General features: G+C 39.9%; 1 protein-coding gene across 1 annotated transcript in view; it reads left to right on the top strand.

The window, feature by feature from the left end:
* Positions 1-15,361, top strand: part of map2k5 (mitogen-activated protein kinase kinase 5) — a 57,891-nt gene extending 42,530 nt beyond the window's left edge. The window contains exons 20-22 of the mRNA XM_069657240.1: positions 134-195; positions 1,930-1,975; positions 14,342-15,361. Coding sequence (XP_069513341.1) covers positions 134-195; positions 1,930-1,975; positions 14,342-14,452 — 219 coding nt within the window. The 3' untranslated portion in view covers positions 14,453-15,361. The remainder of the gene's footprint in view (positions 1-133; positions 196-1,929; positions 1,976-14,341) is intronic.
* The last annotated feature ends 1,153 nt before the right edge of the window (positions 15,362-16,514 follow it).

Genomic DNA, 16,514 nt, shown 5'->3' with positions numbered 1-16,514 from the left:
CGAGGTTCTACCAAGCTTGTTCCAAGTTTATATTGGGTTTATATGATATTAAATATATTTAAACTATGACTTACCTAATTGTGGTTTAATTATGTCTTTAAATTGTCGTCTTGTGTTTTGTTTCTCTTCACAGGACCCTCCAGTTCTTCCTGTCGGCCAATTCAGTGAAAAGTTTGTTCACTTCATCACTCAGTGGTGAGTCAGCTACTGTTGTTTAAAGCTCCTGTGAGGAGTTTTTTGTTGGTTATGAAACGGACGGAAATTAATTCTGATTACTCAGTATGTCCTACAAAAGCAAACCAGACCATCAGCAACAAGATTGTACATTTCTATATAGTTATTTTTAGGGATGCACGATATTATCGGCACGTTATCAGTATCGGCCGATATTGACTTAAAAATTAACTATCAGATATCGGCCAACACGCTGATATCCGCCGATATAATTAACCGATAAAATAATAGAAGCCAAAATGTCCGTGGTGTGGAAGTTTTTCAAAGTGTCTGAAATAGAAATCAAAACTGCTATTTGCAATGACTGCTCAGCTTCAGTGATGAGAGGAGGAGCCAAGGCAAAGTCTTTCAACACTACAAACTTGATTAACCATCTCAAGACCCGTCACCCCGACCGTTGTAACAAATGTGATAAGAGTATCACCATTATACTGTACGCTAATTCCAATACAGAAGAGAGTTGATGATCGCTGCAATTAGGTGTGTTTGAAAAAAATATTGGTATCGGTAATCGACAAAATCAGCAAAGAGATAAGAGGTACGGCTTTGTCCACAGGGGGCGCCAAAATTAAGACAAACCGAAAGTTCCTCACAGCAGCTTTAATATCCCTTTATTCTAGAAAGAAAGAGACGATTTTAATCAGAAACCCCACATTTGAAATTTAATCTTCTTTCAGTGACTGTTGACTGTGTGTAGTTTCTTTGTTTGTGATTCTAGTTTGCCAAACATATTAAGCCAGTACAGAGTTAACCATCAGAGCCGCACAGAGCCAGACTGAACAATTACAGAGACCACAAGCTACACTGGAGTTTGAAGAACCGAATTATTGTCGATGAATCAATGGGACTAAGTGCATTTGCCTGTTTGTATTAATACATTGCGGTTGTAATGGTTTTACTTATCATATTTTTCCAGGAGTAATTGATTTACCTAATGCAGCTGGACAAAGACAATGTTTGCCCTGTCTTTGCCTTTGATTCATTAGCCTCTTGTAACCTTTACAGTTAAACTAACATCTACACCCAAACCACATGCAAGCTGTGTGGGTGTGTGTGTGTTTGTGTGTGTGTGCATGCAACACTCACTAGTTGGCTTTACCAGCTGTTGTTTATCCCCATGCCTCCTTTATTTACTCAAACAAGGCACCTCTCTCTCAGGACACAATGAGGTACTGCTGCCCTGCGCTGCTCTGGTGCAGAGCTGGCACTATCGTCTCCCATGCTGTTCTTAGAGGCTCAGGGCCCATTCATTGTGATACATTAACTAGTTGCATACAACATTTCAGACACACCCACTGCTATTAAAATCCCTAATAGAGGTCATTTTGACAGATTGTGTATGTCAACATACTATGGAGGACAGCTACAGAAACATGCACATAGCGCCACTAAACCGATGTTGGAACTGCTTTAGTGTTTGTGTTATGACTGATGAGAAATATAAATTGAAATAAGGAATATTAATTAACTGACTCTTTGAAATAAATGTTCTGTTCTGTGTTTATTGTGTATCAAGATCTCTCCTACCGTTCCTGTGGCATGAAAGTTCATGTTTCAAGCCTCCTCTTTAATCTTCATGTATAATTGAAAATTATGCCGTTCAAATTAAAGTTGGTACAAAAACAAATCTCTTGCACACTCTTACAGTCTGAATAGTGTCTGCGTATTGACTGGTCGTTGTTTTATTTTCTTCAGTATGCGGCGGCAACCCAAAGAGAGGCCTGCCCCCAATAACCTCATGGTAAGTTAAACCAAGCCTTCCATTAAACAGTTCCAAGGACTAAGAAATATAAGTTTTAGATAACTGCACACAGAGTAATCATATTCATGCATTCCACTAAAAATTCAATTAAACATTATTTAATTATCTCTGTAGTTTTTGAAGTATACAATTGTATTTTTTGCAATGATTGAGGTGTTTTGGGTCAAGGACCCTTGAAGTTCTAACGCTGTGTGGGAACAACAGTAATGAACTTTATGCTACCAATGAAAGGTGTAAGAGAGAGGTCAGCAAGGAAAACCTTGAGGAAGGATTAAAACATACTTCAGCGATAATTCGTTCAATTCACGGCATTGGAGCCAGCCTGAATGAATCAGGCCTAGCTGTTGTACAAGAGTCAAATAATTCTAGTTTACAAAAATTGTGTTTTACAGCCTAATGAAAATTTGAGCGAGGGACAAAGGGAAATTATTTTAAGTGCTTGTGTTTGGATATGTGTGTCTGACTTGTAATAATGTGTTCCACTGTAGACTCAACATTCAACATCTCCCTGTATCCAAATTAATTAATTCCAGTGAAAAACTGAAAGTTTGCTCCTAAAATGACCTCATAACTCATCTGCAAATAAGAAACAGGGAGAGAGCCTTGCTGTTTTCTAATGTTATTAAATGTACATTACTAGGGCAGCTTTACTATTTATTGTACATCACCCTTTGTCGTCATTTTACAAGTACAAGCAAGATGATTAATATTCAAATGTGTAGGCAGGTTTCTGGTACAGTTGTCATTTTTGCTCTGAACTAGTACACAAGGCCCCAGCAGTTTGCAGAACTGCCTTTTAAGAGTTGCAACACGCTCCGGTTTCTGTGTTAGGACCAAGGACAGCGACAGTGAGGTCCGCAGGGAGAGGAGGGGTAAAGGTTTGTGTTGTGGGGACGGAGGGCTGGAGGGTGTAAATGCAGAGCTGCTGACAGATTGTATGTTCTCAGTCTCACACCAGGAAGGAGGAGTAAAGGGAAGCGTTGTCTAGACACTCACTGGGAATTCTTGCCTCTAGATAAAAGTGTTTCTCTTGAGGGAGAGACCCCGCAGTGCAGCTTCGGGTAAATTTGTAAAGTCTTTTTCTATTGGAGAGAATGTTGCTTTAAATCAAATCACACATCTTTCCCACTATTTGAAGGAGAATATGTTTACTCGCCCCAACTGAATTATGATCTCTTTTTACAGCGTGTTGTTGTGGTTTCACAATCAAAGCTTCCTTGCAACAACAATGGTTACTTTTAAAAGTATAAATAAAAATGGTAATTTCCCAGATATCCAGACAGTGTTGCACGTGTGACGTCCACGGTTGGCTCCGGTTGTAACTTGATTTTCTTCACTGATGGTTGCTTTCCTTTTTAGACTGTTTGCTTCATCTGAGCGTCCAATTTGTTTATTTTTCTTTGGATTTTCACTTATTTTTGAAGTTGTATCTGTAGTCATCGATCTTTTCTTTGTTTGTTCAGCCATAGTAGATTACTGTTTACTCGCAACTCTTGCAGAGAGCGGAAAAGCAGCCGCTTAGCTCCGCCTACCCTCTCTGGCAGACCAACCACTGCTGGGTGATGGAAAACGCGTCACTAACTGGGCGCTGATTGTGATTTTTTCTGCAAATGTCACACCAGACACCCAGTCTGTAATACTGCAAATGCAAAGGCTTTCATCAGTGGGCCATAGGCTCAATCACCATTGGGTTACCTCAGTCAGCGATAGATAGTGAACAAACAGTTGTGTAAATTGAATTCTTCCAGATTATCACTTTAAAGTTGTTTAAATCAACACATTTAAGGACATAGTGTGTCTGTGTTTTGTTTTATTTTTAAACCTCTCCTGTAACAGTTTCTTTTTTGTCACTCTCCTCCACAGTCGTCTTTGCCCCACTTTCTTCAAATTCAGTGTGATCCCTGTGTTCTTCCCAGTTCTCTCTCTTTTTTCCTTCTCCCACTTTCTCTCCATCCACCTTTCCTTTACCTATATTTTTGCCCTCCTGTAGGCCCTTCATTTCTTCCTCTGCCTCGATGAACTGAGATGTAAGGTCATGGATGCCTGCCTCTGTGGCTCTCGCCTGCTGATTGTCTTTCTCTCTCCTCCTTCTCATTCCCTCTTTCCTCCCCACCTCTCACTCTACCTCCCCGTCCTCCCAGCCTCCTGAGTACATTAAAACTCTTTACCTATTCTATCTGTATGTTAATGCACCGTGCCACCGTTCCCCTTGTCTCCTCTCTCTCTCTCTGCTGTACAGAAAGTGCCACCATTTGCTCTCCGTGTTTTATCCCTGCAACTCATTTCTCCTGGAAGATAATGCGGGAAATCACACAATAGTGCAGACACTGAGCAAATAATGTTGTTTTATGACCATTCAAGCTCCCATAGTAGCTCTAGTTTGCTCATCAGGTTTCAGCATGTGGTTTCTCTAATCACTGGTATAGCTTTTATTGACGTTATTTTCACTGGGATTTTGTCCTATTAGAGGTGCTTTAAAGGGCTGCTGTTTGATTGCATCCCTGCTCTTGATGGGTTCAGTCCCTGAAGCTTTTCACAGTGTGCTGCAACTACTTGTTGTGGATGCTTTGCTCATATTGATATTTTATCATATTTGTTTCAACTTCTTAAATGTTTTTTTCCCAACTAATGCAGACGGTAAAAGGAAAACCTTTTTCTCAGGTTATTTCTATGCTCCGAGTAGTGGTCTTTAGTGCTCTAAAATGTTGTATTGTATTGTAGTGTTTATTTACCTGGGAAATGTGTTGTTGAGATCAGACTGAATCCAATAATGTTTAAGTATATATAAACCAGATCCGACCTGTTGCACGTCAGAGAGGAGAGACCTCGTATGGTTTTGCATCTTCTTACCTAGCATAAGTTAAATAATGCTTCGTCATTTTCATCATCACTTATTTTCTTATTGTTGTTACATCTGAATCTTTACAGTCGACCACATGTAATACCTGTCTGTTCAAACCAATGACTGTATATGTAGATGGACGATGCATCTACGTCTGCTCTCATTGTAAAAAATTGAAGCCAAAATAGCCCCTGTGACGGGTGCTGCCATCTTACGCTGGTAATGTTTTCTTGGAGTCAGAGACTGCGCAGTAGAGATCGGTGGGTGAAGCCGCCATAGCCTAATCAAAACACAAATTACCTACAGACCAGCAAAGACCCCGTACGCCGCCGTATTGACACAGCAGATTAGCTTCTTGTGTTGGTCTGACGCAGACGTTCACAGATATGTAAACTTCAATGACTGTGGTGATTGTTTTAGTTACGTGTCCTCTCATCGTTCCTCCTCTACTCTGCTAATGTGGAACAGATCAGCTGCAGGAGCCGGATTGGTCAACAGAGCTGTCAATCATACTTTTGACAGCAAATAACTGAAAAATGAACACTTGGACGTAAATCAGAATGCTAATAACTAACTATAATGACAGAAACCAAAATGTATTCAGTGTGCATTTTGATTTTATAGTTCGACTCATGTCCCATCTGTTAACATGAGTGAGGCGGGCTTTAGGACCCTGCAGCCAGTCAGCAGGGGACGGTCTAAATGTTGTGGCTTCTTGGCTTTTAGGGAGCGGCCATGTCCATCTGTTTATACAGTCTATGGTTCAAACATTTCTCCACAGCCCGACTAACAATCAAAAAACGACTGGTTTAGTCTTAAAATGAAGCAAAACAACATGAAACAGACAAAAAGTAATTCTGTTTTCACCACATTCCACCACAGAAAAACAATTCTTCAAATACATGAATTTGCACATGTTATAATGTTTATGATGGTATATAAGTAATGATGGATTTTCAAATTTCAGATAATAAATAAATAAATACTTTACAAATGACCCATTATTGTGGCCTCCCTGTGTGTTTAGAGAGATGCACAGTTTACAACAAGCAAATCAGTGGCTTGTAATTCTATACCGTACCATAAATCCTTAACAGTGATGGAAACCCAGAGTTGATCTAAGATCCTAAATGATTTATAGCTCGACTCATAATCTTTAATTTTGATGGATGCTGTTTACTAATCGAGATGAAATAACCAAGGAGCAAAATACTTCACGATTCTGAGACAAAATCTTTCTTAACATTTCTTCCTTCATTTGTAGAGTTACATGATGAGGCATCAGAGAGCGGGCTTGTGTGTGTGTTTTTCCTTCTTATACTATGCATCTTTCATTGTGGACACCCTATCCTGTCATCATTAGCTAATGATGTTGCTCAGATGACGAGACTGTCCACTGGATCGCTCCCAGGACGTTCTTGGTGACGACCTGTCCTGTCTGAGGTTTCTTGATTTTGGATCTTTCTCCTCCCTTTCTCCTTCAACACAAAGCAACACTTTCTGACCTCTTTTGTTTTATTGCAGGAAAAAATATATATTTTTTGTGAACCATTACATTTAACCTCATGAAAGCTAAATTGTAGAACCAAATGAAAAGTGGTGTAAGAATAATTTGTCTCAGTGTGTGGGCTTGTTTTTGCATGTTTGTTTTGTGTGTATGGGAGCTAAAAAGGCCAAACTGATGATCCTGCACCCTCATATTCTTTGATTGTGATTTGATGGACATTTCATTTCTCCCTCCCCCCTCTCCCTCACCGTCCCTCGTTCCCTAAACGGCAGCCTTCACACAGCCTTTTAGCACCCTTGTCAATGCAGCCGTCCTATTCTGCTTTTCTATTCATAGGCGCACACACACACAAATTTCGTAGCCCCCTTACAACCCCGGAGACACCAGATGAGCCCCTCGTTTTCCACAAAGGAACCCCTCCTGTCTCTGACCGTCCTCAAATCTAGTTTGAGTTACACACACACACACACACACACACACACACACACACACACACACACAGGAGTGGCAAGTTTTAACCATTTATGAATATCAAAAGAAGTGTTTTCATTAACAATCGCTCTGACTGTTTAACATTAATCTCCACTTCTAACGTTATAAAAAAATAAAATGTTTGCACTGATGCTTATTTGCATAAAAAGGGGACGTTTTGCCCCAAATACCTGCAGACAGCTCAGGAGCTAAGATGCTCTAAATTGCATGGCAGTGCAGTCTGCTTTGATGACCGGTTTCTTTTTGTTTCATCTCAGTTTTCCTCACAGTATTTATGCTGGATCAAAAAAGTAGCGGATCAATTCACTTGTTCACTTTCTTTCCAGTTTCTGAGTTTTCTTTTTTGGTAATGTTTCATGTGCGTGAGTTGTAGTTATCATCATGTCTTAAACTTTGGAAGAAGTTAAAGTGTTCGGGGAATAGGTGTTTGAATGTTTACCTCTCCACATGTGCAAAAAGGATTTTCACATGTGTTGCTTGTGTATTGCACCTCTTTGGGCTTTTTGTGTCTTGTCAGACGTCAGGCGAAATCACTGGCGTCTCCTCCTCCCTAAACTTTTCTGTCAGCACCTTCGCTGCAAAATGTTTTCACGTTTCACCCTCGGGTCTTCTTTGACATAAACCCCATTCACACTTTCTGGGACTACAGTTTAGTCCTGCTGTGGGACCGTTCTGTCACGTCATTTTAAATGAAGGTCAGAGTCAAAATTACACATCTCTCCTGAAAACACACGTTGACATCCTGTTCTGCCTACATTCGCTTTTCTCTCCGTAACCAGCCATAAGGATTTATACGCTAAGAAACCAGCTTCAGCATGATCGCTCTTATCACCCGGTAGTGTTTGGTGGTGCACACAAGCCAGTAGCTCCACAGCTATGAGTTTCAACTGAAGACATTTTGCTCACCTAGTTTAGGACAGAAGTTGGTCACAAGAGTTTTTGTGTGACTTAAGTGACTTACTTATGGAGGCCGTGCATGGGAGTCAGGACTGGTGTTAGCTTTTCCATCCAGAGAAGACGGCAGGCTGTTGTGATGCGAGGACCACTTATTTTAAGTTCCCTGGCTCTCTTACCCATCTGTGACGTTCACAAGCGAGTGGCGAGTTACCTACTTTCCACAAGCTCCCTTTGCTTTTTTTAAGACCTAACTCTGGTCAGCTGCCACCGCAAATACAAGCTCACCCTCTGGGAAACATTGTGGTTAACTATCTAACAAGCCAGCTAATGAATTAGCCCCGGGCCTAGACTTCATTGCTTTAAAAACGTACCGTTTACCAACCCATCTCTACTCTCCATATCACCCTCCATTGACTGAATACATGGTAGCTAAGTCGACTTCTATATACAGTCTATGTCTGTGGGTTTAGGCTCACATTTGGCGTTATGCGCCTTGAACGCTTGAAAGTGGAAAGTTGGAAATTTGAACTGGGAAATTACAACCTTGTCTGACTGATGACTATTTCCATTTTTAATGGTTACTTACATTTAGAGCGTATATCTTGAGAAGGCAGCACATAAGCATTAGATAAGTGCGCCATCAAGTTTAGAGAAGAAACATAATTGTAACACTCCTGAAATAAGTCCCTTACATGCTCTGTGCACTAACTACCTGCACATACTGTTGATTCAGACAGACACCAACTAAAGCCAGCCAGTTTCCAGAGGGAGCTAGTGATTAGCATGCTAATCTGTAAAGACCTAGTTGTTCTATCTACCTCTTCACCCTTCTCTCTTCACTCTTCACTCTCACGCACACACACACACACATTGGCAAACACGCCGTGTTTCCTCCAACACTGTTGTAATGAGGTGATGACCAGTCTCTTGTTATAATTGCCTCAAACTCCATTTAATTTCTTCTGAGCGTATTAATCATACATTGAGTTATTTAAAATCGCATAAATTAATCTTAGATTAAACAGACCCTTCAAAGGCTTCAAACAATTAAAGAGTTAGGTAGAATTTCCCCTGGGTTTAGGTCATTTCTATGTGAGCAGAGCAGTTGCAGGTGATTATCCCATTTTGATGTGGCCAGACGGTGATTAATGTAACTTTTAAATGAGTCCCTCCCCCAGCTCACCTCTGTCCACGCACTGCTTCAGCAGCAAGTCAAAACACCTTCAATGACCTCACTAAGGAGTGCTCTTTCACTCTGTATTTATAACTCTACCTTAAAGCTTTCATACAAGTTTCAAGTAATTAAATTATTATGTGAGTATGCGTGTGTATGTGTGTGTGCGTGTGCAACACAGTCAGAGGATGTATTCCAAATATACTCAATACCAGGATGTGTGTGTGCATCTGTGTGCGTCTGCATCAGGGCAGGACTCTTAATATAGTTTAATATAGTCATGAGTGTGCAGCTAACAGTCTAAAGCAGTCCTTACCAAGGGGTCTTGTATGTTGGGTGGTGAGTTACCTTTGAGTTAACAGTTTAACTGCTTGCTAAAATGTGTGACCAGTACCTAATAGAACCTTTTGTGGTACCTAACTGTCTCTGTAATTCAACAAATGGAGTTTCAGTAGTAAAATATAAACTAGACTGATTGTCTCAATTTCGACCTTCTTATTTATTTCAAACATTTTATTCTTTTTTTAAAGAATTTTACATACCACACCTCCCTCTCCCCTCCAAAACCTGTCCCTTTGACCTTCAGCCCTTTACCCTCATACTCTGTACCCATAAAAGTATAGAGTTTGATATCCAACTGGAGTTAGGTTGTGGAATCGCAAGATAAACCTCAGGGATGGAGAGAAAACAGCAGATTGTGTTTATTTTTTGGACTTTTTAAAATCTTACCTCTTTCCCTGTGAGAACTGTAATAGTTATCCTCTTTGTGACTCTTAAAAAGAAGTCCAAGTACACAGTACTTTGCATTGAAGTTCCCAAATTCAAATGGTTCAGTCCTACACACATGCTTGATACTCGTAATATGTTGCCAAATTTGCCACTGTAGACAATTTCAGAAGTATGTGACCATAAGGAAATCAGCACAGACAACTAAGTTTAACTTCGATATATTAAAGGAGGTCCATAAGATGTTCAGGAGTTTTGAGTGTACGTATAGCATGACTGAAATCTCATGTGTTTTCCAAGTTGTCAGTGGATTGCAGATGTTAAATTTAAATTTTCCTAATCACTAAGGACAGTTTTCAACTTGTTGTCCATAGTTTGGACCATGCATACAGTAATTGACAGAACAATCTAATCACAAGGTCCATTTAGTTCTGTTCTGTTCTGCAGCTTTCCATCTAATTACACCATCAAATTAAGATTTGTCTAGTTCTACTTTCTGTCTCGTCTTCACTTCCTCTTGTATAACAGTTTTCTCTTTTTATCACTTTCTTTAATTTCAGTACAATCTACATGCATAGAGAAAGACTGGTCAGGACTAATGCACAGTTTTAATTCAGTAGTGTGTGTTTTGCCTGACTCTATCATGGAGTTTCTGCAGTGTCTTGGCATGTGTGCATGTGTGTGATGGAGAGTGTCCAGGTCAGATTCCAGCAGATGTCTCTGACCTGTCAGGGTTAATTTCGGGAGCAGAGGAGGATTTTAAAAACATCACTCAGGACTTCCTTTTTTATTTCTGTATCACACCTCTCTACTGAGGCAAGGAAGAATGATTGATGAGATGGGTATTCAGCACATTGGAGCACCCAGGAGCGTCCACTCCAGCCGTCTCATACTGACACACACACACATACTCGCACTGATATGAGAGTAATTAACCTCAGACTGTGTTAACCCCAGCTGCCCATTAGAAGGACAACAGGATTGATGGGGCTCCCCCCAGTCTTTCACAATCTCTACAGTTTGTGCAGGATTAGAGCACAAAGCAATGTTGCTACCTCTTTCCTTTAAAATATAAAAAGTCCTACATAAGGAGGAAAGGAAGTCTACAAGAAGCCAAAAAAGTTGACTTCCGTAAATTTAAATAAACCAAAAAAGGAAAAGCCACTAACTTCTGCTTTCATGCGACTTTATTTTTATATATATTACATCCTCTTCAGTTTAACATATATCCCAGTGTACGCACAAATAGACAAGGATGATCCCAGGAGGAAGAAAGTGGACCATCACCACCAATCTGTCCTACTTTGTTCCTCATCTTACATCCTCTGCACCAGTTTGGATGTTGCTGCGGGGTACTTAACGTCCTGCCACCCCAGAAAAAACAGCTGACAACAACACGACTCACTTTGAAATCACTTCCTGCTTCAGATCTCAACCAATCCAGAAACGTCTCTCTCAAAGTGGGAAATGTTTTAGTATTTACAACATTAGTTTTTTCCTAATAACTTAGTTGGAGTCCTGTGAAGCACAGTAAAATATTCGTTAAAGGTGGTTTTGAGTGTATTGGACATGTGGGTCCGATTTTCTGACAAAAGCACATATTAACATTTCTTACAATGATATACAGTACAGTGAGTGGAACATTATTGTTCTCTGGTGGACACATTTTGTAATAGTGGGATCGTTACTAAATGACTGGGAATCGCAGGGTAACTCACCAAAAGATACAATACGCTATACGTGGCCCACGATAACGATAACATCACGATACAGTCATTCTGCGATAACTGATATCTTGCAAGACAATCGTATAATGATACATCACGATGTCTGATTAACTGAAGAATACAAAATGCCCCTAAAAAGGTGAAGTGCAGAATTAATGTATTTATTCACTGCAACTGGGTGTCAGTTTCACAGATTTTGACACAAATTGAGAAACGATGTGGTGAAGGATATCGCTATTTGGCGCCAACGATACAATAATCACACCAGTCAGTGACTGGACCAGTCGTGACTTCTCACTAACTCTGATGAGCATAGTGGAGGGTTGAGGAGCCAATGAGAAGCCTGTCATTCTCCTCATAAGTTAATTATTTACTGTTTTTAAACATGTCTTTGATTACTCTGCTTTGCACTTTGTAATCATACATACAGATAGCAATGTATCTCTGATAATCTTTAACAGCCAGACAGATTTAGCAGTTGCTCTTCTATGAAAACATTAAATAGCCAAGCATTGTCCTTTTCTTTTCTGAAACAATGGCGAAAGTTGTCAGTACAGATAAAGCTTGATTTTACAAATCGTATTCCTAACAGATCAGTTAACCTTAGATCTGCATTTTGAGGAGGGTCCCACGTGTTGAAAAATTGATCTGCAAATAGGCTCCAGAACGATCGTTTAGATTTTTGATGAGTCAGTCTTTTGTTTTAGTCACACAGTTCGTTCGCTGCAGTCAAACATTTGAATATAAACAGCACTATTTTGATATAACTGGAGAATAACCATATTTTCTACATGTTGTCTCTAAACCTGTAGTAATAGCTGTGACTGCTGCGATTTAAAAATTCACTTCAGAACAGACAACATAATTTACAAATCTTCCAGCCATCTGACCCTTAATATTCCTTTTTTTCTGTCCAATCGTAGTAAAATAACAAAAAAAAGAAACACTCCTTTCTCTCTTTTTAACAGCGCTGTGAAGGACACAGACATCTTTTTTCAATAAACTCTAAAATTTTCACAGACCAGGGTTTAGAGTTAATACAGCGTACAGCATAAATACACAATCTCTGTCTAGCTCAAGTTACAACTCAACTCCTATTAACAGCGACAGTCTTTTGTTGTTAAGGACAGATTTTGTTGAAATCAGTGTTGACAAGTTCATTTAAACTGGCCGACCGCAGCATTAATGATCTAATTGGACATCGAGACACCACAAATAAAACTCGCGGTCAGTCTCAGTTGAAGTGTCTCATTTACAACCTCCTCCCCTCTCACCTCTGACCCCGCTGTGACCTCTGTGACCTCTGGCTCTCGTCCCCCCAGATGAGGCTGGTGATTGGGACTGTTGTCATTGAGATATCAAATGTGGCATCTCTGATTTAGTCGTGCTGCAGTAACAAGTGAACACTGACAGCATCTAACAGATTTGACGGGGGCTCCAATCGACAGAGACGGAGAGTGTGTGTGTTTGTTTTGCTCAGCTTTCATCACATTGAAACACTTTTCTAAAGTAATATTTAAAGGCCTGACAGAGGTGGTTTGTGTTTTATTACAAGCTGATTTAACAACCTGTGATGATTTACACAGATCATCAAAGATATTCCTTAAAATGCCCTGACGAGCCATTACTTAAACGTTTAGCATTTAAAACCAAATCTGTTGGACATAAATATTTAAGAGCTTCTAATGATGTTCCTGTTTTTGTTTATTTGTATTTTATTATTATTTCTTGATTCATGATTAAGAATACTTATTCAAGTTGAACTAAACCGAACGCTTCACATAAATGTGTAATAATGTTTGTGGCTCCAATCTGTTGGATAATAAAAATAATATTGCAGAATAGGTTTAAACATTTTTAGTACGCTGTTAGGATGTCATTTATTCGTTTTTTATGAGGAAGTTCATCGCTTGTGTTTTTACACCCACCTCAGTCATTTTCCTGCTATTGATGACAATGATTCTGAAGGTCATGTGTGGAGCAGAAGTAGTGTAGAAGCATCGTAGGACCCTGGTAACAGTCGAAACGTGCAGCAGGTTGTAGTTCAAAGTGCAAAAGTGTTTAATATGAATGAAACCTGAGAAGTTGTTTGATTAATAGTTAAAATGTATGTTTTTTTTCCCCCAGTGCAGTTTGAGATTGAATCCATTGACTTTTAAATTAAAGAAAAAACAACTATTAAATATTGCATCCAAATCGATCTCGCATGCCATCGGCTATAGTGTGTTGACGATATAGCCTCTACGGTGATCATGCCGTGCTTGTAGCTAGCGGTTAGCATAAACAGCTTCTGGTCAAGACTTCCTTTTCCGCGTGCTGCTTGTTTACAGAAAAGAAACCGTTTTTTATGTGATTGACTTTAATTAACGGGTCTTACCTTTACTGAAATTTGAACATCATGATGCAGATTAGTAAAAAGTAAAAATGAAGCTTTGTCAGGTCCGTCCTCAAGTGGGACGTGGATTTTAGGGACTTTGTCACATCTTCTGGTTTCCATTTGTAGTACGCTTGTAGTCCGAGTAACATTGACCAATCATATATCAGCAGGCTGCGGCGTATACAGGAAAAACAGTCCGTGTGGAGAGCAAAAGCAGGCGGAACGTAATGCGCAGTAATGCCATCCCGGCTCCCGTCAGCATACACACCATGTACTAGTGGCTTACAAGCATGCATGTAGAAACGTAATGGCTCTATGTAAGCTATGATAAAGCATGCCTTAGTCTGTGGGACTATACTGGACAACTTCTTAGCCAGTCAGTAAAAGTTTCCCAACTCCTCCTTATAACTACTGCTTAATCATGGTAAGTAAAGAACTCAGTATGTGCCTCACAGGGTAGTGGAACCAATATACAGAGTAAAGCATATCAACATAACTAAACTCAGCTCATTATTCAGTTTTAGCAATATGAACAAAAATTACACCGTCAATATTATTTTAAATGATCTGATTTAACACTTGTCTGTTTCTCTTGTTTTGCAGGATCATTCCTTCATCATACAGTTCAATGATGGAAACACAGAGGTGGTGTCCATGTGGGTGTGTCGCTGTCTGGAGGAGAGGCGAGCTCAGCAGGCTCAGGGACACGTCTGACGTCCTCCCGCCGCCCGCACGCGACGGACCCGGACGTTTGATCCTAAACTTTGAACTCTTCAGAAAGGCTTCAGGGTCAAGTACATCCATACGCACTGTACCAGTGGACAAGAATCACTAGATGTTAAATATCATATGTGGGTAATTCTCACATATTAATGTTTCATGTGCCCTGACATTGAGAAGCTCACATCCTTTGAACTCTGCTTCTAGAATGAGCAGAGACATCAGCACTTTCTTTCTAACGTGGGACTCTCATCAGCCGCTTTGTTACGTTTTTCGGGATTATACAGAAATGCAGCGAAAGGTCTGCAGGACAAAGACAAAGCATAAGACTGCAATATGCCTGCAGAGTTGTTCTCTGTTTCTCAGATGGTATCTGAAATAACCGTCTTGTGCTTTACTTTGGACGGCCTCTTGTGAATGTTAAGGTTTTTGCCTGTGAGTAGCTGCCCATGTGTGTGCCTGTTTTCACAGTGCTATCATTTATTACTGAGGTTGTCACTGTAATAGGAAAACTTCCCTGAAAAATTGTACCATTATTTGTGTCCAGTTTTTGACTCATCTGTGTTGACTGGACACAAAGTCTTTTCTGAGGCCTGCAGAAGCTCTTTTTATTCCTGCTCACTGGGCTTTCTTTCAGTTAGTACATTTTTCAACTCGGTTGCACATCTATTATTTATGTTTGCACAGACACACTGACCACAACTTTTGGAAAGGAGACCATTTGTAATTAAGTTATTGTTTTTATGCTCTCTTACCTGTAGATCCTTTAAGATATGTTATATAACATACACGCATGACCCTTTTTTTATTGCATTGCCAAATGAGATCAGATTTTAAACAGGACTGCGGAGGGAAAACATGAACGCTGTTCACTTGACACCAAAGACCACGGACGACCCAAATGGATTTCTCCATTTTTAAAATTAATCGCTCCTACAGACTCGCTGTGTGCAGTTGTTGAAATGTGTAGAGCGCAAGTGCAATTAAATGCCACACGAATGTAACAGCAGGACATCAGCGCAACAGAAAGGCATAACGTTTATTGTACATGTGATGAAGAGTTTCTTCAGTACACTCTTTAATGTGCTTTGTTCCTCATGTCATTTATCATTTGGTAACTCTCCAAGCTTTTCTTCTGTATTTTTTCATAAGCAAGTCTACAGAGGTCACAGAAGTCTTTCATCAATCTGATTGTCAAGCTTCTTATTTTTAGAATGGGCTATTTGTTTAGCTTTTACGCTACTTACCTTCTTTTAGAGTTAAAATGAAAGAAATGCTGGATGTGCAGTGAAATCCTCAGCTGTGTCCCAGGTCCATAATGCATACTGACTATCAGTATTAAGTGCATATATGTATGCATATTGAATTTGGCAGATTCTTTTTATTTGATAGAAACTGTTGTCCTACATTTTAATATGTGGAAAAATATTGCAGGCAGTTGTGTTGAGGCTTCGGAAACATCTTAAAAACAGTGAATCAAATCTGATGAAAATCTTTAAGTACTGATTTCTTAACCCAGCTTTTCCCTAAAACTACAAACCACAGTTTCAAAGTAATAATCTTGAAGATATTCTTTTAAATACATGTTTCTTAAGTCACCATATCTAGCGCCGAAAGAGGTAAAACAATGGTGATTGAGCCTATGGCCTACTGATGAAAGCCTTTGCATTTGCAGTATATAGTACTATTACAGACTGGGCAACATTCGAGGAAAAAATCACAAACGGCGTCCAGTTAGTGATGTGTTTTCCATCACCCAGCTGTGTTTGGTCTGCCAGAGAGGGTAGGCGGAGCTAAGCGGCTGCTTTTCCGGTCTCTGCAAGTGTTGCGAGTAAACAGTAATCTACTATGGCTGAACAAACAAAGAAAAGATCGATGACTACAGATACAACTTCAAAAATAAGTGAAAATCCAAAGAAAAAGAAACAAACTCGACGCTCAGATGAAGGCAAACAGTCTAAAAAGGAAAGCGACCGTCAGCCAGGAAAATCAAGAGTTACAACCGGAGCCAACCGTGGACGTCACACATGCAGCACTGTCTGGATATCTTGGAAGC

This window comes from Semicossyphus pulcher, unplaced genomic scaffold (genome assembly GCF_022749685.1).
Source record: "Semicossyphus pulcher isolate SPU_LCO1_2020_fin unplaced genomic scaffold, fSemPul1.0.p SCAF_1, whole genome shotgun sequence".
Taxonomy (NCBI): Eukaryota; Metazoa; Chordata; class Actinopteri; order Labriformes; family Labridae; genus Semicossyphus; species Semicossyphus pulcher.
This window is presented reverse-complemented; position numbering and strand designations above follow the sequence as displayed.